This window comes from Lichenostomus cassidix, chromosome 1Aa, assembly GCF_008360975.1.
Source record: "Lichenostomus cassidix isolate B80296 chromosome 1Aa, HeHo_3.0, whole genome shotgun sequence".
NCBI classification, from domain to species: domain Eukaryota; kingdom Metazoa; phylum Chordata; class Aves; order Passeriformes; family Meliphagidae; genus Lichenostomus; species Lichenostomus cassidix.
This window is the reverse complement of record NC_139480.1, coordinates 44862865-44884686: the sequence shown is the minus strand read 5'-3', so window position 1 is coordinate 44884686 and position 21822 is coordinate 44862865. Positions and strand designations below refer to the sequence as shown.

Below are 21822 nucleotides of genomic sequence, written 5' to 3'. Positions count from 1 at the left end.
TTATTATTCATTGACAATACTTGCACTTCATGCATGAGTTTAGATAAATATTTCTTATGAACTCTACTGTTTCCTTTTCCATTACAGAGTATGATGGCCTATCTCAGCTTTGTGCTACTTTTGTTTTCTGGTAGGCTATTTGAAGTGTTTTGTAGACCATCATTCCAAAGAATGTATTATCTTGTCAGTGCACAAATCCTCCCATTTGCATATCAATATGGCATTTATATAGAGACCAGCCTTTCTTCTCAAATTTATGCATGAAAATCTATGTTCCTGAAATTTTTGAAACATCTACTAGCAAGAAATGTGGCTAAACAGCTCTAGACCAGAATGTAGGAGACTAACTGTAGGTGTTGGGTTTGCTTATTAAACCACCTCAAGTTTTGATCTGCTTTCTAGTATAGGAAATAATCATTAACATGCAATGATCTTTATAAAACATTGGTGGAACCAGTCTTTTGAGTGTATTTTCAGCTAACCTGTAGCTGTAAGACCACTTGAGCTCAAGCTGAGATCCTTTAGCCTTGACAAATGAATAGGGTGAGGGATGATTCCTGGAGTACATTTTATGAAACTTATCTGAAGAGTTGCATTTGTATCATTCCAATTGCTAAAACAAAAAGCCATGCAGGACTAAGTACAATGCTATGAGAGGTGTTTGAACTGCTGCAAGCATCAACACAGATTATTGAAACAAGACCCTAGGCTCCAGAGGTGGGAGAGTGGGACTAGAGCCGTTGGCATGAGGTAGCTCACAGACAGGATGAACTGGGTTTATATAAGCTCATCCATATGCAAACAGTCCAGTGAGTTGCCAGAGCTGTGCCAGTATGCCACCCACTCGAGGAACATCTCTATTATTCATTGAAAGATGCTGCCGTTTTCTTTTGGTGCCACAGAGCCTGTGTTAGCAGGGGATAAATGTTACAGGAGGTGGTTAGAGAGTTTTTGTGTAATAAAGCAAATTCCTGTTGAGAGCCTGACTTTTTTCAGGAAGCAGAGAGTAATGGTTGTTCCCTAAAAGCAGGGAGCTGTGCCCTCACCCACGGGTGAAGCTCCATGGGGTCTGCACCCCGTGAGCAGAGCCAGGTGCTGGTAACACACACCTGCAAGAAGCAGGGCTGAAGATGGCGTTGGGAAAAAGGCACAATGAATGTGTTACCTTTGCTTCCCTTTAAACATGCTTTTTCCAGTACAGATTTAGAGTATCTACTTTACAATTAGCTCCTGGTTAATACTGAAGAGCTGATGCAGATAGCAGATGTTGTGCTGTATCTAATCTGTAAAAATGTTGAAGTTAATATTTCCTCAAATCTGTATCTAATCTGTAAAAATGTTGAAGTTAATATTTCCTCAAATACCAAATCCAACCTAGTCTCAACTCTAAAGAAATCTCAGGGGGTAATTTAATGTCAGATAAGTAATTTCATTTTTAAATGAACATTATTTTTTTACTTTTTCTAAAAGATTTGAGAGGGGGAGAAGAAGGTTAGGAAAAGGAAAAAGACTGATGTGAAACAAAACAACAAATTGTAGTAGCTGGAGGCGAAGAATGACAAAAGAGCAAATGACCATAATTTATGAGAAGAATAAGAAGAAGTGAGATAAATAGGGAGCATAGAAAATGAGCAATAAAGTGAAGTTAGAAAGAACAGGGACAAGAAAAGGGAATTCACCTGATCACCTGGTCAAAAGAGTCATTCACTCTAAAATCTGGTGCACTGGGGGCAAGGGAGCCTCTGAACCCAGCTAGGAAAAAGCAAACACAAAAGTTCCACACTGTCTCGGGCTGAATCTGATTTATAAAATAACCCCGGGAGAAATCCTTAGTCTTTGAACGTGTAAACTTTCATGATTCAGAATTTCAAAAATATATGTCGTACAGGCTTCTCATTTCCACACCTCTTCACTGAACCTTGCAGCAGTAACCAAATCTATGAAATCAAGGTTACCATTTATTTCACAGCTGTATTTAACTTCTTGTGAAATGTCTGTGCAGATATCTTTTTTGAGCACTTTCTTCAAATAGTTCTCTGTTACTGAGTTCTGTGTTACCCAGTTCTGCTTGTTTGCTAGTCCAGTGTTGCTTAGCACAGAGCTGTAAAAAGATTTGCACAAATTTGAAATTACATAAATTTGGGTTTATGGTGCCAGAAATTATAGTATAAAGGGTTGAGTTTCCTTAGTAATTTTAGCAAGACTAGGTAGTATACATTTTTTATATATATGCACTGAGTGTACTAGCTTTTAACAGTAGTCTAAAATTCTTACTCAATTAGGTAAAATATTTTGATTGGTCATGGTGTCATGTAAATTTTCGAGGTTTTTTTTCTTTCTTACTCGATGAAAGCAGTGAAAGTGATTACTCATAGGTGGTGAGTATAGTGTTACTATTATCCCGTAAAACTTCCTGAGACAAGGACAGAAACTGCTCTGAGACACTAACTTCTTTTAACAAAAAATATTATTAACTTTCACTGAAGTCACAATAAGGATTTACACATTTACCCCTTGGATATGAATATTATTCCTGGACAAAATGACAGGCAACTGAAAGCTCTTTGTCCTACCAAAGGAATTTGACTTAGGTAGAATAAGTTCATAATATTGTGGGGATCCACTGAGATTGGATTACCTGTTATCCTTGTGATGGCATCCAAAATGCAGAGACACTCTCTCCGCTTCCTCCATTTCCTGTGGAACAGTTAGAGGGTAAAGGTGAAAGATGGATCTAGCTCTCCAGTCAACATTCTTTCTTAGAGCATATTTCATCAACCACCAGACTGTCAGAAAAATACATAAAAGACAATTAACCAAAAGGACACTTTCTCTTTCAGGAAGACATTTAGCTGCAAATAGTTGGAAACTGGGAAAATGCCAGGAAAGGATCACCAGATGTCCATCTTACTTTCACTCTTCTGTAGTCATCTAGTAGTAACCACTGTGATCGAAGACAATGAATGATGGGGCTAGATGAGCTGGATGAAGCAGTGCTCTGATCCAATGCAGTTGATCCTGTGTTCTTGCAGTGATGCAATCCTTGCAGTGAACCATCCATCTGTTCTTAACTAATTCTTGTGATTCAGGAGGTTGCATCTTGTGTTTCTGTTCTGTAAGCCAAGGATATGCAGCTGACTGAAGCTGTGAGTGTTGCAATGCTATATAATATAGTTTGGTTATCATTATGTCTTTAGAAAGAAATTATCTTCCAAATCTATTAATTTAAAATAGAAAATCAGAATCTGGAAAGATTAACTGTATCTCAAGTAATCTTGCTGCGTGGTAATATATGTTACCAAATACCATATATATATATATATATTTCTCTGCATTATACTAATGACAGCCTTGATAGAACTGAGTCCTAGTCCAGTGGCTGTGCTCTAGAAAACATGTATTTTAATTTTCCAATAAGATCTGTTCCTCATTCACTGAACAGGATGTGTTCTGAAAGAGACTAAATTAAAGTTGTCAAAGCAATCAACTGAACATGAAAAATATTCTGACTTTGAAATGTCTGTGATAAATGTATGTTTCATGATATAGTGGAGTACTTTGAGCTTTTGCTGGGTAAATAATACATCAACAGTCAGAAATGCAAACTCGTAGAAGGGCCAGTGTGGTTCACAAAGTACAGGTCACTGTTGACAAATCATCTGTCAAGTAAAATGAATTTTCCTTGTTGAATTTGTAGTTGCAGTTATTGTAGATTCTTATTGTTCCTACACAGTGGTGATGTAGAGTTATAATCAATATTGGTATAAAAATCAGAAAAGAGCTGTGAGGATGATTTTTCCTAGTCACTGAGGGTTTTTCCATTACCTTGATTAGCTGTGATCTGAGAGCTATTTTTGTGGGTTCTGAGCTACACATAAGCAATGGACTGTAACCTTTAGATCACAGATACTAGATAGTGTTACTTAAATTCAAGCTGTCCCTGTTGATTTTGTTTTGTTTCTGTATATGCCATGAGAAATGTCTCTAAAAGCACTTTCAGAGAAATATTCAGCATCACCAAATGCCATCATCATCAAAAATCATCCGCAATGCCATCATCATCCAAAGAGCCAGGCTGCTGACAGAAGTTACAGATTTTATGTAAGGCATCCATTTTTTCCCAGAGTTTTATGAAAAAGATAATTAAAACATCTAAGCCTTTTGAGTTGCCTGATAATATAACTGAAATGCATAAGATAAACTAGAATCCTGCATATACTTCTTGGAACCTAGTATGCTTCTCCCATAATAAAAGTTAATTATAGTGGTCTGCTGGATGTTAAGCACAGTTTTTCTCATACAACATCCTTTTCCCAGCTATCCTTATTTCCTCACAGGAATACATGCATTAGGTTAGTTTATTCACTGGGACATCCTACCATGCTAACTGCTGTAGCACAAGTTCTGTCACAATGTAAATAAGTACCTTTTTATCTACCTGAAATCGTAAATATAAAGAGAAAAATTATATCTCATTTAGCCTTGGACAAGGCTGAAAGCTTTAATTAAAAAAAAAAAAGTTTTCAGTACTTTAGCATCAATTTCTTCTCGAGCTGTGCTAAACTGGCTTCCAGCTTACCTAAATGATTCATTCTTTCCTATTCTCTACTCAGAAAATTTTTGGTCACTACTAGTCACTACTGAAATCCTCCACTTTTTGATTCCTTAACATCAGAAGTGTTTATCAATGTTTGACAGGTATTTATGTACCAAAAGTAATTGTTTAAAATAGTCTGTTCATAATAACTGGGCCAGCACCTTCTCTACAAATAACCACTGCAGTTTCTTCTTCTTCTCAGTCAAAAAACAAATCAAGAAAAATCAAGAAAAATACATATTGTTAGCAGTAGAAAAAACAGTAGAAAAAACAATATTGAGAGCACCTTAAATTACTTAGCATTTAGAGCAACACTGTCTTACAACCTGTTTGAAATCATGTGCCCTCTGATACCACAGATTCAGTCAATTCCAAACCCCACAATAAATATATTCTGAATCCCATGGGGAACAAGATGTCTTTAGAAATGATCGTATAGCGTACCAGATGGCATCTTTCTTGCAGACATCACTTCAGTGGGCTTCTTCTGTTGCCTTGGAGAAGAAAGAGCCAAGTACTGCTATCTCTATAAGAGACTTATGTGTCAGTTTTCCCGTGCAGGAATGGGTACATCTTTTTTGATGTTGGTATCACGGAAGGATTATAATGGAATTTATGACCTTTGAAATGACAGCACAGCACGGTAGTGTGTACATGTGTGGAGGTGAGACCATCTCATAGTCTGCACGGCGTTTTTCAATGTCACTACCAGCTTTAGGCACAAGCAAAGTAGGCACTGCCTGCAGCAGCATGCTGGTGGGGCTGGCACTGAGTCAGAGACATAGAAAAATCAAGAGCTAGCCATTTAGTCTCAAAGCAGTGACATGTGCTCTGGTTTCCCATTGCAGTGGCTCAGAAAAACTGCCCAAGCAACCCCCCTGAGGTGACTCCTGAATTGGCTAAGGATCAGGAGATCTAAATAGCTGCAAGTTCCCTGATCCAAACAGTCCAGTCTCTGTTTTGTGCCTGCCTTTGCCTTGCCTACAACCTTTGGTGGAAGAAAGAGGGAAGAAAAGTCTTGTAGTTAACAGGATACTTTAGCAATGAGACAATAGTCAGGGAAGAGGACTAGGCAGCAAGCTGACTGTTTCTCCTTATTTTCTTTCCCCTTGCTGAGCAACCTTATGTTGTGTTGAAGGGTTCAGACGTGTAGTTACACTGGCAAAGGACAGAGCTAGAGGAGAGTGCACAGTGGGACCAGCAGTGCTGTAATCATCCAGTGCTGGAGCCATGGAGATAGTTAGACACAGTACCAACAGCTACATGAGGAAGTGTGTCTGGGGAGCCACTCAGCAACTGAATTTTGCCTACACTGTTGCTAGGCATTGAGCCAAGCACTCCTCATCCCTGGCAGCTTAGCTTCCATGCTGTTTATAGTAAGGTAAGGAAGAAGCAGTTTGACCATGAAACTAGTATATTGGTTATTGTCTGTGCCTTGCTGTGGGCAGAAACTTTTTTTTATTGGGGAACACAGTGCAGAAGCATTTATGTCTCTGCATTCAGAGAAAATGTGGGAGCCAGACATGCATAATCCATTCAAAGGGATTATGTTTCACTAGATCTCCTTCTGATAGCAAGTTTTCTGCTTATGGGGGAAGGGGAAGACAAAATCAGGAATCTTTTTCAAAGAAGTTTATTATTTCTCAGTCAACCAAGAAAAATTCAGAGAGGATATAACTCTCATCTTGTTTAAGATAACTTTGTTCTCAATTTGTCCTCTGAAGATCTTGCCCAGCCTTTTGAATTTGCCTACTCAAGGGAAGTCCCCTATATTTCAACTCAACATAGCCTACCCTTCTTCATGCTGCTGACTGGGCACAATCCTGAAGGGGATTAGGGTCTGTCTAGATGCAAAGATATTAGTGGAGAAAACTCTGCAAAATAGGGATGATTTGCAGACTTGTGTGAACAAATGCATTTGTAGCTCCGTAGATCTAGATTCCTATCAATTTTGTATACCTTTCTCTGAGAAATTTATCATCCATTCATTTATTTGAAGTACATTTATCAATTAGAAAACTCCTAAAAACTTCTTCAGCAAGTGCAAATTTACCAGTGCCTGGTGAGTGTCCAGTATTCTTTTTAAAGACCTAATGAACCTTTCATACTTTGTGTAGTAAATTTATCAAGTCAGAATACCTGGGATAACCAGATCTCATAAGAGACCTGTCTTAGGCAACTTTCCAACCTCATGAAAGTTCTTCTATGACTCAACTAAGATTATTCTACACAATTATTATGAACTCCAGTTTATATGAGATGTCTCACAAATCCAAGCAGCAATATCAGAGTGAAAGGTCATCTGCTTTTAGTCCAAGGACTAGTCCGATTGGAATTGAAACTCTTACAATATGGAATTGAAACTCTTACAATATTATTAATTCTAGGTATTCACCTATATTCAGAATCTGTTCTGTGACTGCTTGGGGACCTTCAGTGTAGCAGTTGCAGAGACTTTGTATTGTAACATCTTGGTCAGACTGTAGGTTTGGATTTCTATGAAACAATTATCTGCCATAGAACCATCAGTCCCAAATTATGCCCTTGACAAATATTTATAATTTCCTTATGCCTGTAATTAAATTCCTCCTTAGAGATGGTCATTGCTTGAGATTCACAATGGATAAGAAAAACAAAAAAGGAATTAATGTGTTCAATAAATGAAGCACCACTGACAGGATTCCTTCTAGAATTGCACCCTGAATATACCTATTTCCTGCCTTTTTTTGCTAAGTTCCTTCATACTGTTATGAAAAACAAAAGTTTAGAAAACTAAAGGAAAGTTTAATAAACATTCCTTTCAGAACAAAGGAATACAATATTTCCATCTTGAGAGAAACTGTCTCAAAGATGGAATGTAGATAGAAAATACATCATGAGGTATTTGGTTTCTTATGCAGAAAATTAATTTTCTGCTCATTTAAAATTCATAATCTTTTTTTTCTCCAGTTATAGTTCATAAAATTTACATCCTCTCTAGAAATCGTGCAGATCTTATATGTCTGCTTGCTATCATTCACATTTTTATAAGAAAGGATATAAACTTACAATTTTATTCTTTTAATTATTCATTTGAAATGGTGACCTTTTCAAGTTGAATTATTATATGTCGGCATGAAGGTTTTCTTGTGTCTTATAATATTTTACGGTTGAAGAAATCATGCAGATAATCCAATTACTTTGACTAAAATTGTTGTGCCTTTTATGTAGTTTGCTGTACTACAGGAGAGGAACTGTGAAATATATTCATTATTGATTCATTAAAGGGTTTTTCTATTATATAAGCAGAGATGCAGACCACTACCTATCTTACATTAAAAGGGGAAAGGGGAAGGCATAGTAAACCATGCCATGGGCTATGCTTTAAGTATTGCATTTCTTAATGTCTTGTGAAATGTAAAAATCTACAACAAACAGATATGTAAAGCATAACTGGCATGAAGATTCTATTCAGATTTAAGTGCTCTAGGTTGCTTTTGAATCTTGCTATTTTCTGCATTTGTTTTGACTGCTCTCATCATTCAAGATTGACGCTTGGATGGGTGTGTAGGAGGAAGCAGCAGCAGCAGGCTTACAGCTTGCAGACAAAAAAAAAATCTGCCTTATCTGATGGCTATTATTGAAAATGCGAGGTGTAGCCTAGGCTGGGTAATGAAGGGGAGCGAGCGAGGGGGAGCGAGGAGCATGGAGCTGCATACTGATGAGTGTAGGAGTACTTGATAAAAAGAATTCTTGCTGCTGGCAGTGCATTGCTCATTGTGGAGTATTCCAACAATCACATATAACGGAGAACAGCTTAGCTGACAGCTTGATATGCTTTTTTTTTTTTTCCTACTGTATGACGTACTGGTCTGTAGTAAAGATTAATAACCAAGAAATGTAGAGCTGCGATCAGATCTTACGTTATATACTGCCCTGAAAACTATGTTTTACTTCTGACTTTTCTGCTTGCTGAAAACATTAATCTATCAAGCTGGCGGGCTCATTTGATACCAACTTTTCCAGGAACACGATGTGGCAATGCCACCTCTCAGCCCAGGACTACCGCTATTATCCAGTGGATGGTTATTCGTTGCTTAAACGCCTCCCTCTTCACCCTCCTACAGGACCCCGATGCCCTGTCCAGACAGTGGGACAATGGTTGGAAAATATTGGGCTACCTCAGTATGAAAACCACTTGCTGGCTAATGGATTTGACAATGTGCAATTTATGGTAAGAAATCTTCTCTGCATAGCTGTGTATATACACTGTAGCTGCCTTTTTTGTCTGTCTCTTATGTGCTCATAAAAACCTTAGAGCTATTCTGCATTGCACTAAGATCTGTAGTGTTTCACTTTCCTATGTGTAGCTGAATTAGTATATAAGCTGTCTTTGTTTAAACTCCCAAACTGTACACATTACAAAATATTCTAGCCTGAAATTTGGTAAAATAAAACCTGAATATTAAGGTTCTTTCTCTCCCTCATCAATCTTCCGATTAAAGAAGAAAAATGCCCAGTTCTTTTAATCCATTGCAGGATTTTCACAGTGTGAAAAAGCTGCAAACACTCCTTTCTGCAGTGCATCACATTCTTACTTTTATTTCAACATTAACTTGTAATGATAATTAAAGAACATGCAATGCCATTCCTGCCTTGAGAGGCATTTTAATAACAGAAAATCATCTAATGAAATGTGCTCTCTCTGCAAGAAATTCTGGATGTCTCGGTTAAATATTTTTGCATCTCAGATAATCAGGCAATGGGATTCACTTGTTGAAACTTATGCCCTGGGAGAAAAAGTAATGCATTCCTATTAATTGTTCCATTTTCATGTTTTAACTCTAGGCATTTATCAGGAATATTTGAATGAAATGAAATTTTAGTTAGTTCAGGATTTACAGTATCACCATGTGGTGTAAAGTAACGGAGACCTGTCATGCACAAACTTTCCATTGAAATGAATATTGACAGTAAAGAGAGAAGCTTGTTAAGGCTGTTATATAATCACTTTTCTACCTGCTTCAGTATTTCTCTTACTTGAGCCTCTTCCAAAAATCCTGACTGCATTCCTTAAAAAAGTATTAGGGCTTAAAACTTGTTTTAAAATATCTTTAAAATATATTTTAAGTATCCATGTAAACCTTAGAACAATTCTAACTTTATATTACTTGTATCTGGCATATCAGAAACAGAAGTGAAATGGCTTGAATATTGTAACCATAAATTCACCACGTGAGTTGTGTCCTTCCTCTTTAAATTATTTTGCCAACATCATTATATGTCTTTGGGCTACTAATCAAAAATTAAGCCACATATCTCTGCCATTTCCACATTATAAGAGTGTAGAGATTTCTTCCTGCTTTTACATGGCTGCCATGTGATCATTTGCTTATATCAGTAAAAATCATTGTAATCTATACCTTTAAATATTCTTTAAAACAAAGCTGTGGTGTTAGCCCAACAACATGAAAAAAAGAGATAAAAATAAAGAGTGTTTCATGCTGCAGTTTCCCAAAATGTAACTGCATATTCTTATATATGTTGTAGCATTAGTTACATAAGTAGGTGATCATTTAGTCTTAAAGAGGTTACAAAAGGAAATTGCTCACAAGAGGCTGTAGGTGGCATAACAAATGCAGAGGGTTACACCTACCACAGGTAAATTATGAGCACCAGAGAAGTCAAATAAACTGCCCTGGAGGGCTTTTCAGTCATACCCTGGCTCTGGAGAGGCCTGAACCATTTCTTGGAGAATTTATAAGACTTTCCTATATCTCTTATCACTATACTTATGTAAACATACAGATTACATACAAGATTTTATTATGCAATATACAAATCAAACTTTTAATGTATCAGGCAGATTAAGTTTTGCTTACATGCTTCTCTGTTAGCTAGTGTTTTCTGGTCATTTCATCCTTTTCTATATTACAGATATATTACAGATAAAATATATAATTGCTCTTAATATTACCTGGGTTTGCACGCATATGTGAGTGGAAGGTTAGACTCATAAATCCAGTAACAAAAAAAAAGCTGGGAAATTGTGTTGTAATAAAAAAATGTATAATTCCAGTAATTTAATAATTTTTAATCTATTGATTTCACTGTTCATCGTGCTTCTGCATATTTTGGGTTTTGTCTGTAGAAATTGAGTATTTCCTAAATTTTATTTGAAATAAAAATTACCAGAAAACACCAGGTTTTTTTTAGATCACTCTTTTGAGTACATCAGCATTATATAAGAAAAGCCTCTCTTGAAAAATTTAAATTAGTATTTGAAAAGCTGTTTTCCATTCTAGCCAAAATGTTAAAGGGAAAATTAAACCCAGAAAGCATATAGGAAAATGAGAGAAAAAAATTGAGAGAAGAAACACTTGCTATGCTAAGAGAAAAATTCAGATTATTCCAAACTTAAATATGTTGTAGTCTTCGTTAATATGACAGGACTGCTTTACCTTTATTACAGTGGTTTACAAATTAAACTAGAGTTTAAAATCTTAAATGTTTCAGACTGGTTAGCTTCTTTATATTGAAGAAATCTAATATTTCAATGCAGTAAAAATCAGTTAAGACATATTTCTTATTCATTCTGTACTATATTCCTGCTTTTGTTTTTCTGGAAGCACATTCTGACCTGCATTTATTCATTCTGTTGCCTAAGCAACAACCATCACACTCCTATTAAGTATGATTTAGTAGTACAGGTCTTACTAGCTGTTCAGAACAGAAGAGGGAATATCACAATGTTATAATTAATGTCCATGGAATAGCATACATCTGAGAACAAATATATCCTATATATAGTACTCTTAACAGCAAAGTTCTATTAATTAAATTAACATTTTAATAAAAGGGTGACTTTCTGATACAAAGATTTCATGGTTAATCATTCATTAGATCATGGAAATTAACTCCTTGTGTTTAGTCTCCCTTGGGCACTAGGAAAGTTATTCACTAGCCTGTAGTTAGAATTAGGAAGATTTGTTTATCTTACCTGAAGTATGTGGACTTTATATGATGAAACAGCCAGATTCCTATTAACTTTACAGTATGAATATTTTTCAATACTTTATGTATGTTTTAAAAATGCATTGAGACACAGTGTTGAGAAAATTAGTGGTTTTTTCATGAAATCCTTTATTTCTACCAACACCATGTTAGCGCACATAGCAAGTGCAGTTCCTACCTACTGTTAGTGTCATGCAGGAATGCCACTTCCATAATATTCAGCAGGCTCTGGGCAGATTCAGTCCCAAGACTTGGTTCATGTGTGTTTGTAGTAGAGTCACACTTGAATATGTATATGGATATGCAATCATCATTAATTATGATAATTTGTTGTGTAATAGGCTGCAGTGTCCTTCAGATGTGAAACTTTGTAGTGACTTTGTGCAGATACTCTATATTTGAAGATGCAGATGATACTGCAGTTTCTTTATGTGAAGGCTATTTTGCAAATAAACCAATTCCAAAGTGCAAGAAAACAACTAGATCAGTCATAAATCATATAGGGGCATAGGTGCAATGGATATCCCTGGGACAAGCTATAATTTTATGCAGACTTGCAGGCCTACATCAATTAGTATGCTGAGGAAAAAAAAAGTTGACTTGCAGAGAAACAGATGTAAAAATATAAATGTGCGAGGTCACTAAAAGCTCTCATGCAGCTTTCTACAACTGTGAAACTTCATCAAAGACTCCATTCTGGATTCACAGAGATAAAAGCAGTTCAATCAAATCACTGCCCAGTGGGGACTAGTACTGATTAAGGACTGCATATGACTATCTATTTGTAGGTTGTCCTAATAATTTAAGATATTCTGGAGTTTTATCACTTATGATTGCAGTTTGATTAAAAAAATGTTTCTTAAAAAGATTTATAAAGCACACTATGACAGAAACAGGGACCAGTATTCAAAGTGAGTTAAAATATAAAAAATTAGTGTGAGAAAAAGATGAAGCATTTTATTATGTCTTTGGCATTCTAAAATACTATTCACTACCAACAGTTAATATTTGCATTAGACCGTAGGCTTTCATTGCTGCTTTTAAAAGAGATTCATCTTTACGCCTCCAAGTACTTCTGTGGCTTGCATTGCCTAATGATCTAAATATTGCCTAAGTGGTTTGGAATCTTTTTTTTTTTTTTTTAATTCTCTCTTTTTCACTGTTGGGAAACTGAGGCATAGAGTGACTGCAAGGTGGGATTTAAAACTCATATTTTTGCTATAAGAGGCACTAATTCTGAAAATACCTACTAACACAATCAAGTCAGTTTCTTCAATATAGGTGCCTAGTACCAATTGAAATACCATAGGGGGAATCCAGGAGATCTAGACAAGGCTGACAGATATTGCTGAGGACCAGAGACAGCCAGACCCCTCATGATTAGCATCTCAAGCTCAGGTGGAATATCACTGAGCTCCTCAGACAGCTGTAGAGTCCTGATGCTTAGGCAGCTGAAATGAATCTTAAATTCTACAGAGTTTGTGACAAGTCTAGAAACTGAATATAGATGTCTCGAGTTTCCACTTATTTGCATATGCAATTCTTTACCTTCTAATAATTTTCTGTAGTTGTATTCATCCTGTGAACTTACCTGCAAAAGTACTTCTCTGGTTTCTCACTGCAAGGCATGGTCTACCTTCGCAATTCCCCTTGGCTGACCGCTTTGGATGTAGTTTTGAGTTAAGTTTTGATTTTTGTTCTCCCTTTCCGTCTGTCTCTTTCTTTCTTTATTTCTTTAATTTTTACTAGTTCTGGAGGTCCTTTAGCTGAAGTTTATCTGGAGACTCTTCTCTCAGGTGTCATTCCTGTGATTTGCTCGTCTGGAACACACAGTAATTCTTCTTGCCTTTAATCCCCCTTGAGGATCTCAAACTCTGTATGAAGTATAGAGGACAGAAGCAATTGTATTTCCTTGGAGTGAAATACACGTAAAAGAAAATACCTGTGTGTATTGGCTCTAAGTCCTGCATTTGTGGAGACCATGAGATCTTTTGACCAAAAATATGTGAGGCCGAGATTGACGATTTAGGCATTAGATGAAAACTAAAAAAGAGTCCATCAGTCTGCTAGCACCTTTCTTAAATTAACCATGTGGCAGGTGATGAAAAAGCAGCCAATTTTTGACAAGGGTTCTAGTCTGTAGTGACTTTGGTGACTTCCAGAAGCCAGCTCCTAACAAGTAGATCAGTCTCTGCAGCATCCAGGCTGTGAGCTCTCCAGGCCCGTAATGGCTACTGCTGGGACTCATCAGAATACTTGTGCATCATCTGGGCCCTAAGAAGTTTTAGAAGACATTGTCTGTGTGTGGTTTACCCAGAAATTAAGAACTGTTTAAGGCAACCTTAAAACTGGCCATTGGTAGGTTGGTGATATACAGCAAGCCATACTTTTAGCAGAATAGGAAGATGAGTCCCACAGATGCTGGAATAAGCTACAGTTTAAGATTTACTGTACATCTAATAAAATCTTAGAATGTATGCCAAGAACCCTCAAGTTTCAGTTTTAGTCCCCTCAGCTGGGCTTCACTCTCACACCCAGGACTTGCTCTTAGTTTCATTGCAGGTCTATAGAACTTAACACTAAAAATGTGGAGCTCCTCTCAGTACCAGTGTAGCCTTGGCTTTTTCCATGAGTAAAGTGACTCTGTCACTCTGGTGTCTTCTGAGTCTTCCTCACCTTCAACCTAATAACCTCTACACCTGTGGATCCTCAGGTAGATTACCTTCTCCCTTAGCCCAAACAGAATGGGACAGATTTAAAGTTCAGATATAGGCAATTACGTGTGTATTTGCATGTCAGTAGATGTTTAGGACTCAGTTCAGTGCTCTTCCTAATGGAGCTGAGATGTTAGAGACATCTGTGTAGGCTTGGACTTTATGGTACAGGATCTGTAAAATAGCCATACCTGTCTGCAGCTTCAGTCAGATTCCAAGCAATGCACATTTGCAGCACCTCAAATGACTCTAAAGTCATTTCTGTGGGTGACTAAGTGAAGCACCTAATCAGACATTAAAGCCAATGGAGCATAGAATGCAATTTAGCTGAGTAGCTGAATAAGTATTAGGGTAGTTATTTGAGGAATAATTAAAGCAGATTCATCTGATCAGCTGATCCACTGTCAGGCTGTATTGATGATTTTGTACTAGATCTCCTTAAGCTATAATGTAGACACAAAATTTTTGATCATTCAGTTTGGGCTAGAATCCATACAGGGTTCACTGAAAACAAAACACAGAGTATTTTTCTTAGAGCTTTTTCTCCTCCCTCAGAACATCCAGCCCTGAGGCTTCAAGATCTTCTTTTTCATCCTAGTAGGAATTCTTACTATAGAAACAGCAAATTAGAGCTCAGGTGGGTGCCAGAGTTTAAGATTGTTCCTGTCATCCTGCAACAGCAGCAGTTCTAACAAATAATCCCATTCCACATGCTCTTGTTAATGCTTCTGTCATGGTATTCCTCAAGCCAGTCAAGAGACAGAAGGGTTTATTAATTTACTACCCAGTATTGCATGTGTAAATAATAGTTTACAGTGTCTTTCTCTCTTGAGATCTCTGGCAATTCTGCATCATCCTGTGTGAGTGCATGCAGATCTGGAGAGACAGTGCTCATTCCCCAGTGAAAAGGGAGTTTACAGGAATCTGCTTCACGTTTAGATATCTATATGTGTTGTGTGTGTGAAAAACACAACACTGCAGGCTGGGGACTGATCCTGCACTTGACAGAGGACTTTATGAAAATTTTGGCAGTACTGATTGCTCAACAGAGAGATGAAGTTTTTGTGTATTTCACTTGAACTGTTGATTCATAAGGAACACACCTCCAAACAGACTGTTGGCTTCATTAAGACATCCTGAGTATGGTGGATCCCTAGAGAGTCAGAGGGAGTATGTTTAAAGAGCTTGTCCAAGGTACACAGCAATGTATTGGGCTCAGTCACACCGTCCCTAGGAGCTAAGGGCCAAATGCAGAACTTGAAAGCCATGGCATGTGTTAGTTTCACTAACAGTGAAACTAGCTCATGGTACATATCTGTGAGTACAATACGTGAGCACTGGAATTAGCCCCATCTGTTCTAACAATATGTTAAATGTTAGTCTTAAACAGTGTGCTTTAGCTAAAAGCCTGCCTAGTGCAGAGGGTGACCTCATTTTGATGTACAAACACTGATGAGCTGTATTTTGAGACTACATTTTTGAGGAATTGGCAGTTGGTCCTAAATACAATTTTATGAGAAACTAGCAGTGAGTATTTAATCTGAAAGTTAGTTTCATAAAGTAGATGAAAACTTTAATAATCAGAATTAAGCATGGTGTTTTAATAACTCATACCAGGTGTAATGCTAGTAAAATGATCTTGCTATGTATTTATTTAAGGCCAAGACCTTTCAATTGATTTTGTTGACCAAAAAGGAACAATAGTAAATCTTCAAGAATTAGAAATGTTTCTGGATAGAGTGATATGTATCACGTTGTTCTTGATAACTGATGAAAGTTACAGAAAACTGACAACACATAAACATTGTTAAAAGTAACAGAAAGTTTAAAGATTAAGAAAGGCAGAAAATCTGAGAGTTTTTACGTTTCAGGGTGAAAAACTGAAGATTCACGGGACAATCAGTTTTTAGTTCTATTTACAGTTTTAAAACTAATGTCCTGTATGTAATAAGAATTACAGCTTATTCTTAGTTATCCCATCTGGGAATACTTTTTAATAAAATCAAATTAAAAAAAACCAAACAGAATGAAAGTAATTCTCAAAACAACATAGTATACAGTTGTGTATATTGCTGGTTTAGAACAGCATTGTCCAACAAGAAGCAATTAAATGGAATCTGGAACAGTAAATAAATTAATTTCAAACAATGACAGACTTCCCTGACTATGTTAAAGGACAGAGCAGTAAAGAGCAGCTTGATTACAGATAATGGTGTGGTGAGACTCTGAAGGAGTTTTCAGGCGAAGATTAATGAGTACAAACAGATAACTGGAAATAAACATGATTTTTGGGCATGTTATCCTTTTTGAAGGAAGACTGGATTATGTAAGAAAAGCTCAGGTAGTTATATGAACAAGTATTAACACTGATCAAAAAATAGAAACAATCTAAAATAAAAGAATATGTCATGAAAGAACAGATAAATAATCAAAATACAAAAAGGAAAAAAATTCAGAGAAAATGCAATGTTGTTAACTATGTGAGTAGAATACATTCAGAGAAGTTTTTATCAATATGCTATAGCTAAAAGGATTATTTTAAAAGTTACAGCCACTGTTGGAATCAGAAAAAATTCATTTTAGTTTTAGCATAAAGAACAAAATATAATAATTAGTCAAGTATAGTGGTAATGAAGACCACTGAGAAATTGGAGGAAGAGAAAGATTGAGAGTTATCATACTGCAAACAGACAAAAGAGTGATTGGTTAATTAGAATATCTGAATCATCTAGGTAAGGTGATGTTTGATGAAGAGTTTTAAGAAACTGAAAAGAAAATACCAAATCCTTTAGCAATTATTTTTGAGAACTTCTGGAGAATGAATAAATTATTAGAGGACGACTAAAATATGAATGTAGTACCAACATGTGTGTCAGATCACAGGATTCTTCCTCAGTACAGATTTCTGATCTCTTGAGCTGTTTGTCTTCAACCATTCACCATACAACCTTTGCCTAAATCAAGAGGGAAATGCATGGTGCTGTTATTGGCAACAGGTAGTTACTGTCATTAGTACTGACTCTGGTGGAGAGAAAAGGGGGAAGTATACAGAATGTTGCAATGGGGTGTAATGGGAATAGGATAAAGCTAAATGAAGAAACTCAGCAGTTGGCAGATGAACTATTTAAAGGAAACCAGTAGGGAAACAGATGTACCGTACAACACATTGTGCCCCCCATCATTTAGATGAGAATTTTTTTTTCTATCAAAAGTAACTACAATTTCAACAAGAGATACAAGCTTAATTTTGCTAGTAAAGCTACAGCTACCTTTTAAAAGCTGGTTTAAAATGATCTACCAGAATTGCCGTGCAAGCAAGCCATTCCTTGTACAGAGTTTGCCTGACTGCTTCTAAATTTCCTGGATATCTAAATCTACTGTCCTTCAGTTTGGAAATCTTTTGTTTTCCCACACATTGGTGATTTTTTTTCCTTCTCCTGCACACCATGCACATATATTGTTTATGGTACCAACAGCCCAGCATCTGCTTTAATGTTGGCAGTGACAAAAGTGGTGACACTCATGTAGCCTGTATCACCACACTGTCCATTCTGTCTGTTCCCGCACACACTTGCACACTCACCTTTGTGCATGCACATATTATGCAAAAAGTTAATTCCTTACAGTGAAATATTCCACTGTATGCTCAGAAATAAAGAAGAGGACAGTTACAGTACCTGGGTGACCTCAGCTTCACCCCTCACATTCATATGCCTTACGATAGTCTTCAGTCACAAGTTTGTTTACTATTTTTTTTCCTTCAAAATTCCTTTCTCATTAAGTGTACCGATATTTGAGTATTCACCGGCACATATTTCAAAAACCTGGCAATTAAAATATAATTTGTTTTTATTTTTCTAATGCTGCATTGTGTAAATTTTACAACCTTAGCCCAACAGTCATTTAAAACAATAATGAGACCCCTAAACTGCCTTCTTTTCTCATTCAGCAGTGATGTACACTTGTGTAGTGCTGTTCTTCTGGAACATTAGAAAAAAATACCTATATATCTGTGCATGCTTTTCATTTGCATTCTAGAAACTGGATGATAAAGAGTCAGAAAAGATAAAATTATAATACTTCAGATTATAATTTCAGACAGTTGAAAATTAGTATATTCAGTTAGAAACACTTTTGCCATAGTTTTGCAGAAGCTGAGAACTGTGCCTCAGAAGTCACCTCCAGAAACTGCCTGTGTTTCACATGGGTCTAAGCACAAGTTCAGTTATAAGAAAGTTTGATGTTCTTGACTTTACATGGGACAAAAGATACATTCTTCAATCTGCTGAAAGTACAGTAAAGGCCCAGTGTAGACAAAGAAAGCTGCTGTGTTAAAACTATGGTTTTATTCCACATATGCCTATTTGATTGAATTAACAGAAAGCTTTTGTTCATTGTAAGTACAAGATCACACAATGAAATTCACACCTGGTCTCTGGTCTTGTTCTTAGCCCACTCCTGCTTGAAATATATTTTCAGTAAAACAAGAAATACAAATGCTACTTTAATCCCCAAATTATACGTTACTTCTGTAGTCTTTAAAACACTACATTAAACATTTCAAGTATTTTATTCACTATGAAACTTGTTCTATTCTCTATCTTTTGCTGTCCCTCGTTAAATTCCAATTATTGTGCACATGGGATAAAAACTCTGTGCAACAATACACTGTATTTGCTTTAGACTGGCAGGAACTGATGAAACTGAGGGTATATACACTTGTTGCAAATACCACCCTTGACTTAACTGAAACCTCATATTTCACATGTTTTTTACTCTTGTGCAGTATTTTATTGACTTATTGAAATTGAATGCTTTAATATCATTACTGATGGGAACAACAATGGGTAAAATTTACAAGATGTACCCATACCTGCTCTACATTTGTGTTGAAAGTCTTTGATTAGATGATAATTATTTGAATATTTTTTGAACCATAGGCTAGATCTAGATGGAAGTTTTAAAGTATAAAAGCCAAAATATTCGCCCAGGTGACAGAAGTGGAGGGATAAGATTACTGTGGATAGAAGTGCTAAATATTAAAAACTTGAATACCACGAATAAAAAATTTGCTGTATAAAAGCCTATCAAATGACCTTCTGATATAAATCCCAAATGGTATTTTCTCTGAATGCCTAGTTAGCAGCCAAAAATTGACAAAGAGTGGCCCCTCTGTACAAGATTGCCCTTTGCAGTCAGAAAGAAGGGGAAGAAATCTGCACATTATTCACTGGTATGTTAGACCTTGACTAAGAAAAAATATGTTATTTGTTGCAGCTGGTTACAGCTCTTAAATCTCTGAAATGATTGATAGCTTCTGTTCTTCAGTAGCCACACTATTCAACAGCTTTTTCACTTCTTCAGACTTGCTCTCTCCAAACAGCTCCCTTTTTAATCACGCACAAAGGCCACTTCTTGAAGTAAGTTAAGATGGCGTTTATAAAGAAATAGCAGTTCTAAGCTGCTGTGCTGCATTAGGATAAAAGATTGCACAATAGTGAGTTGGTTTTTAGCCTTGATCCATTTTTAAATATAGTATGAATATTATAGCCCTGTTAGCTTCTCTGAACTCCCTAGGCATTCTTCTTGTTGCCAGAAAGGAATTACAAATTGACAAGGAAAGTTATTTTATTTTGTTTTCCATCTCCCTTGGAATTTGGAAATGTGTCTATTCTGTCCATGAACTTTTCATTTCCTGACATTCTGATTTTTTAAGTACTTGTTTTATTGTCTATAGAAATAGTAGATCTTCAATTTCTGCTCAGAAAAATAACTTTATGCAGCAAGAGTTGAATATTATACCAAAGAACCCACATACAGACAAATCTATGATTCTCAGTAATACCAAGCTTTTTGTCAGAAAATTCTGCTGTGCTGCTTGTATGGCTGATTTCCCTCTATCTCTTAACTGTGCTTCAAATATGTATTTGTTTAAAAAGCATTTCAATTTCCTTCATTCTTCAAAAATAAGAAATAGAGACTCAGGGGAAAAGAGAATAAAGAAAACACTTGCTACCACATGCAGAAGTAGCTTGATCCATGGAGAATCCATAGGACAATATATCTAAAGGTCTTCTCTGAGGTCAGCTTTTGATTTGGATTATGCGTTTGGAGAAAATGCTTCCCTATTCCCTTATCTCACTAAGAATTTACATAACTTTGCTGGCCTACATACATGAAATCAAGAGGTGCTGGGATAGAAATATCTATGTATTGTGAACTACCTTATGGACAATTAACTGCTTGTGTCTAACCTTTGATATCCAGATTTCTAAGTACCTGTAGTTGGGAAGGACACTGTCTGAGGAGAGAGTCAGAGGCGCCAGATGATCTGAGGACTCTTCTGAGTACCTTCAGTTAAATTCTGAATTAATTCAGTGGCAAGGATTGGACTTAAGCTCAAAGTAGTGTGGAATAGCAAAACATGTAATCATTAATTTAGTAACTAAATAAAATGAATCAGGAACATTTTTCTGTAATTTATGTAATTTATCATCATTTTAATCTTTAAGTCATTCATTTTATTCCATAAACAAAACTCACGGCAGAAACTATTTCTTAACATTCACCTTGATCCCTGGAGCTGCCTGGGTACTACTCTTCTTTCTCTTTATTTCTGAGGTTCTCTGTGTCTGATCCTTTCCCCCAAAACATGTTTGGTTTCCAAGATCCCTCTCTGCCTCACCATTCCTGCAGGCTGACTCTTCTTGTACTCCCCATGTCCATCCTTTCTTCACTTCCTCTTTCCTGAGTAGGAATTACCATATGTTTTTTTTTGGTCTCCAAATCAAAGGACGGGAGAAAAGAGGGAGGGAAGGGAAGAAAGGGGATGAAATAACAAAAAACAAAGAGGGGCACAGCAGATAACTGCTTCACATCCATGTTATTTTACTGACCTAAAACATTTTAACTTGATTTAAAAAGCAGTGGGACATTTAACTGGGTGGTTTTCACTGTGATATTCTTGTCACTCACACGTCAAACCCAACAGAGCTGGTGCTGAGTGGAAACTGGTTTCATTGGCTGGGTTTAAGATGACTTCTTGCAGAGAGTTGGCCATGCTTTCCAGCATGCTTTGTAGTTCCGTATTATTCAGATTTTTCCATTTTCCAGGGTATCTCAGGCTTCTGATTTACCTGGACAGCTAGCTACACATTGTGACAAACATGTCTGATAAAACTGTTGTGCTCAAAATTCTTTAATACACATGGAAATAGCATATTTTGATGTAATGAAGTGTGAGTGCTCACAGCTAAAACTGAATGTAACTGCAGTTGTCCCTTGAATACATATTTAGATAGGCACTAAGTACTTACTGAAATGGAAGAAAGCAATCCCTGCATTTAGACATTGAGAACTAATGTATTGTATTTTTTTTAATTCTAGCCCTAATTTGTTCTGCTTTAATCCTTTATCTGTATAATAGGTATTAAAATGCCACCTTGCTTTGATGGAGTCTTATAAAATACATTAATTCATTGTTTGGAACTGTCTAATATTATTTCAATGAATGTCTAA

The 21822-nt window shown here is 36.4% G+C and overlaps 1 protein-coding gene across 9 annotated transcripts in view; it reads left to right on the top strand.

The window, feature by feature from the left end:
• The window catches only part of ANKS1B (ankyrin repeat and sterile alpha motif domain containing 1B), a 397467-nt gene that overhangs the window by 204150 nt on the left and 171495 nt on the right, over positions 1–21822 (top strand). For all 9 annotated transcript variants that reach the window (XM_085047083.1, XM_085047078.1, XM_085047079.1 and 6 more), the window contains one exon: positions 8704–8810. In XM_085047083.1, coding sequence (XP_084903209.1) covers positions 8704–8810 — 107 coding nt within the window. The remainder of the gene's footprint in view (positions 1–8703; positions 8811–21822) is intronic.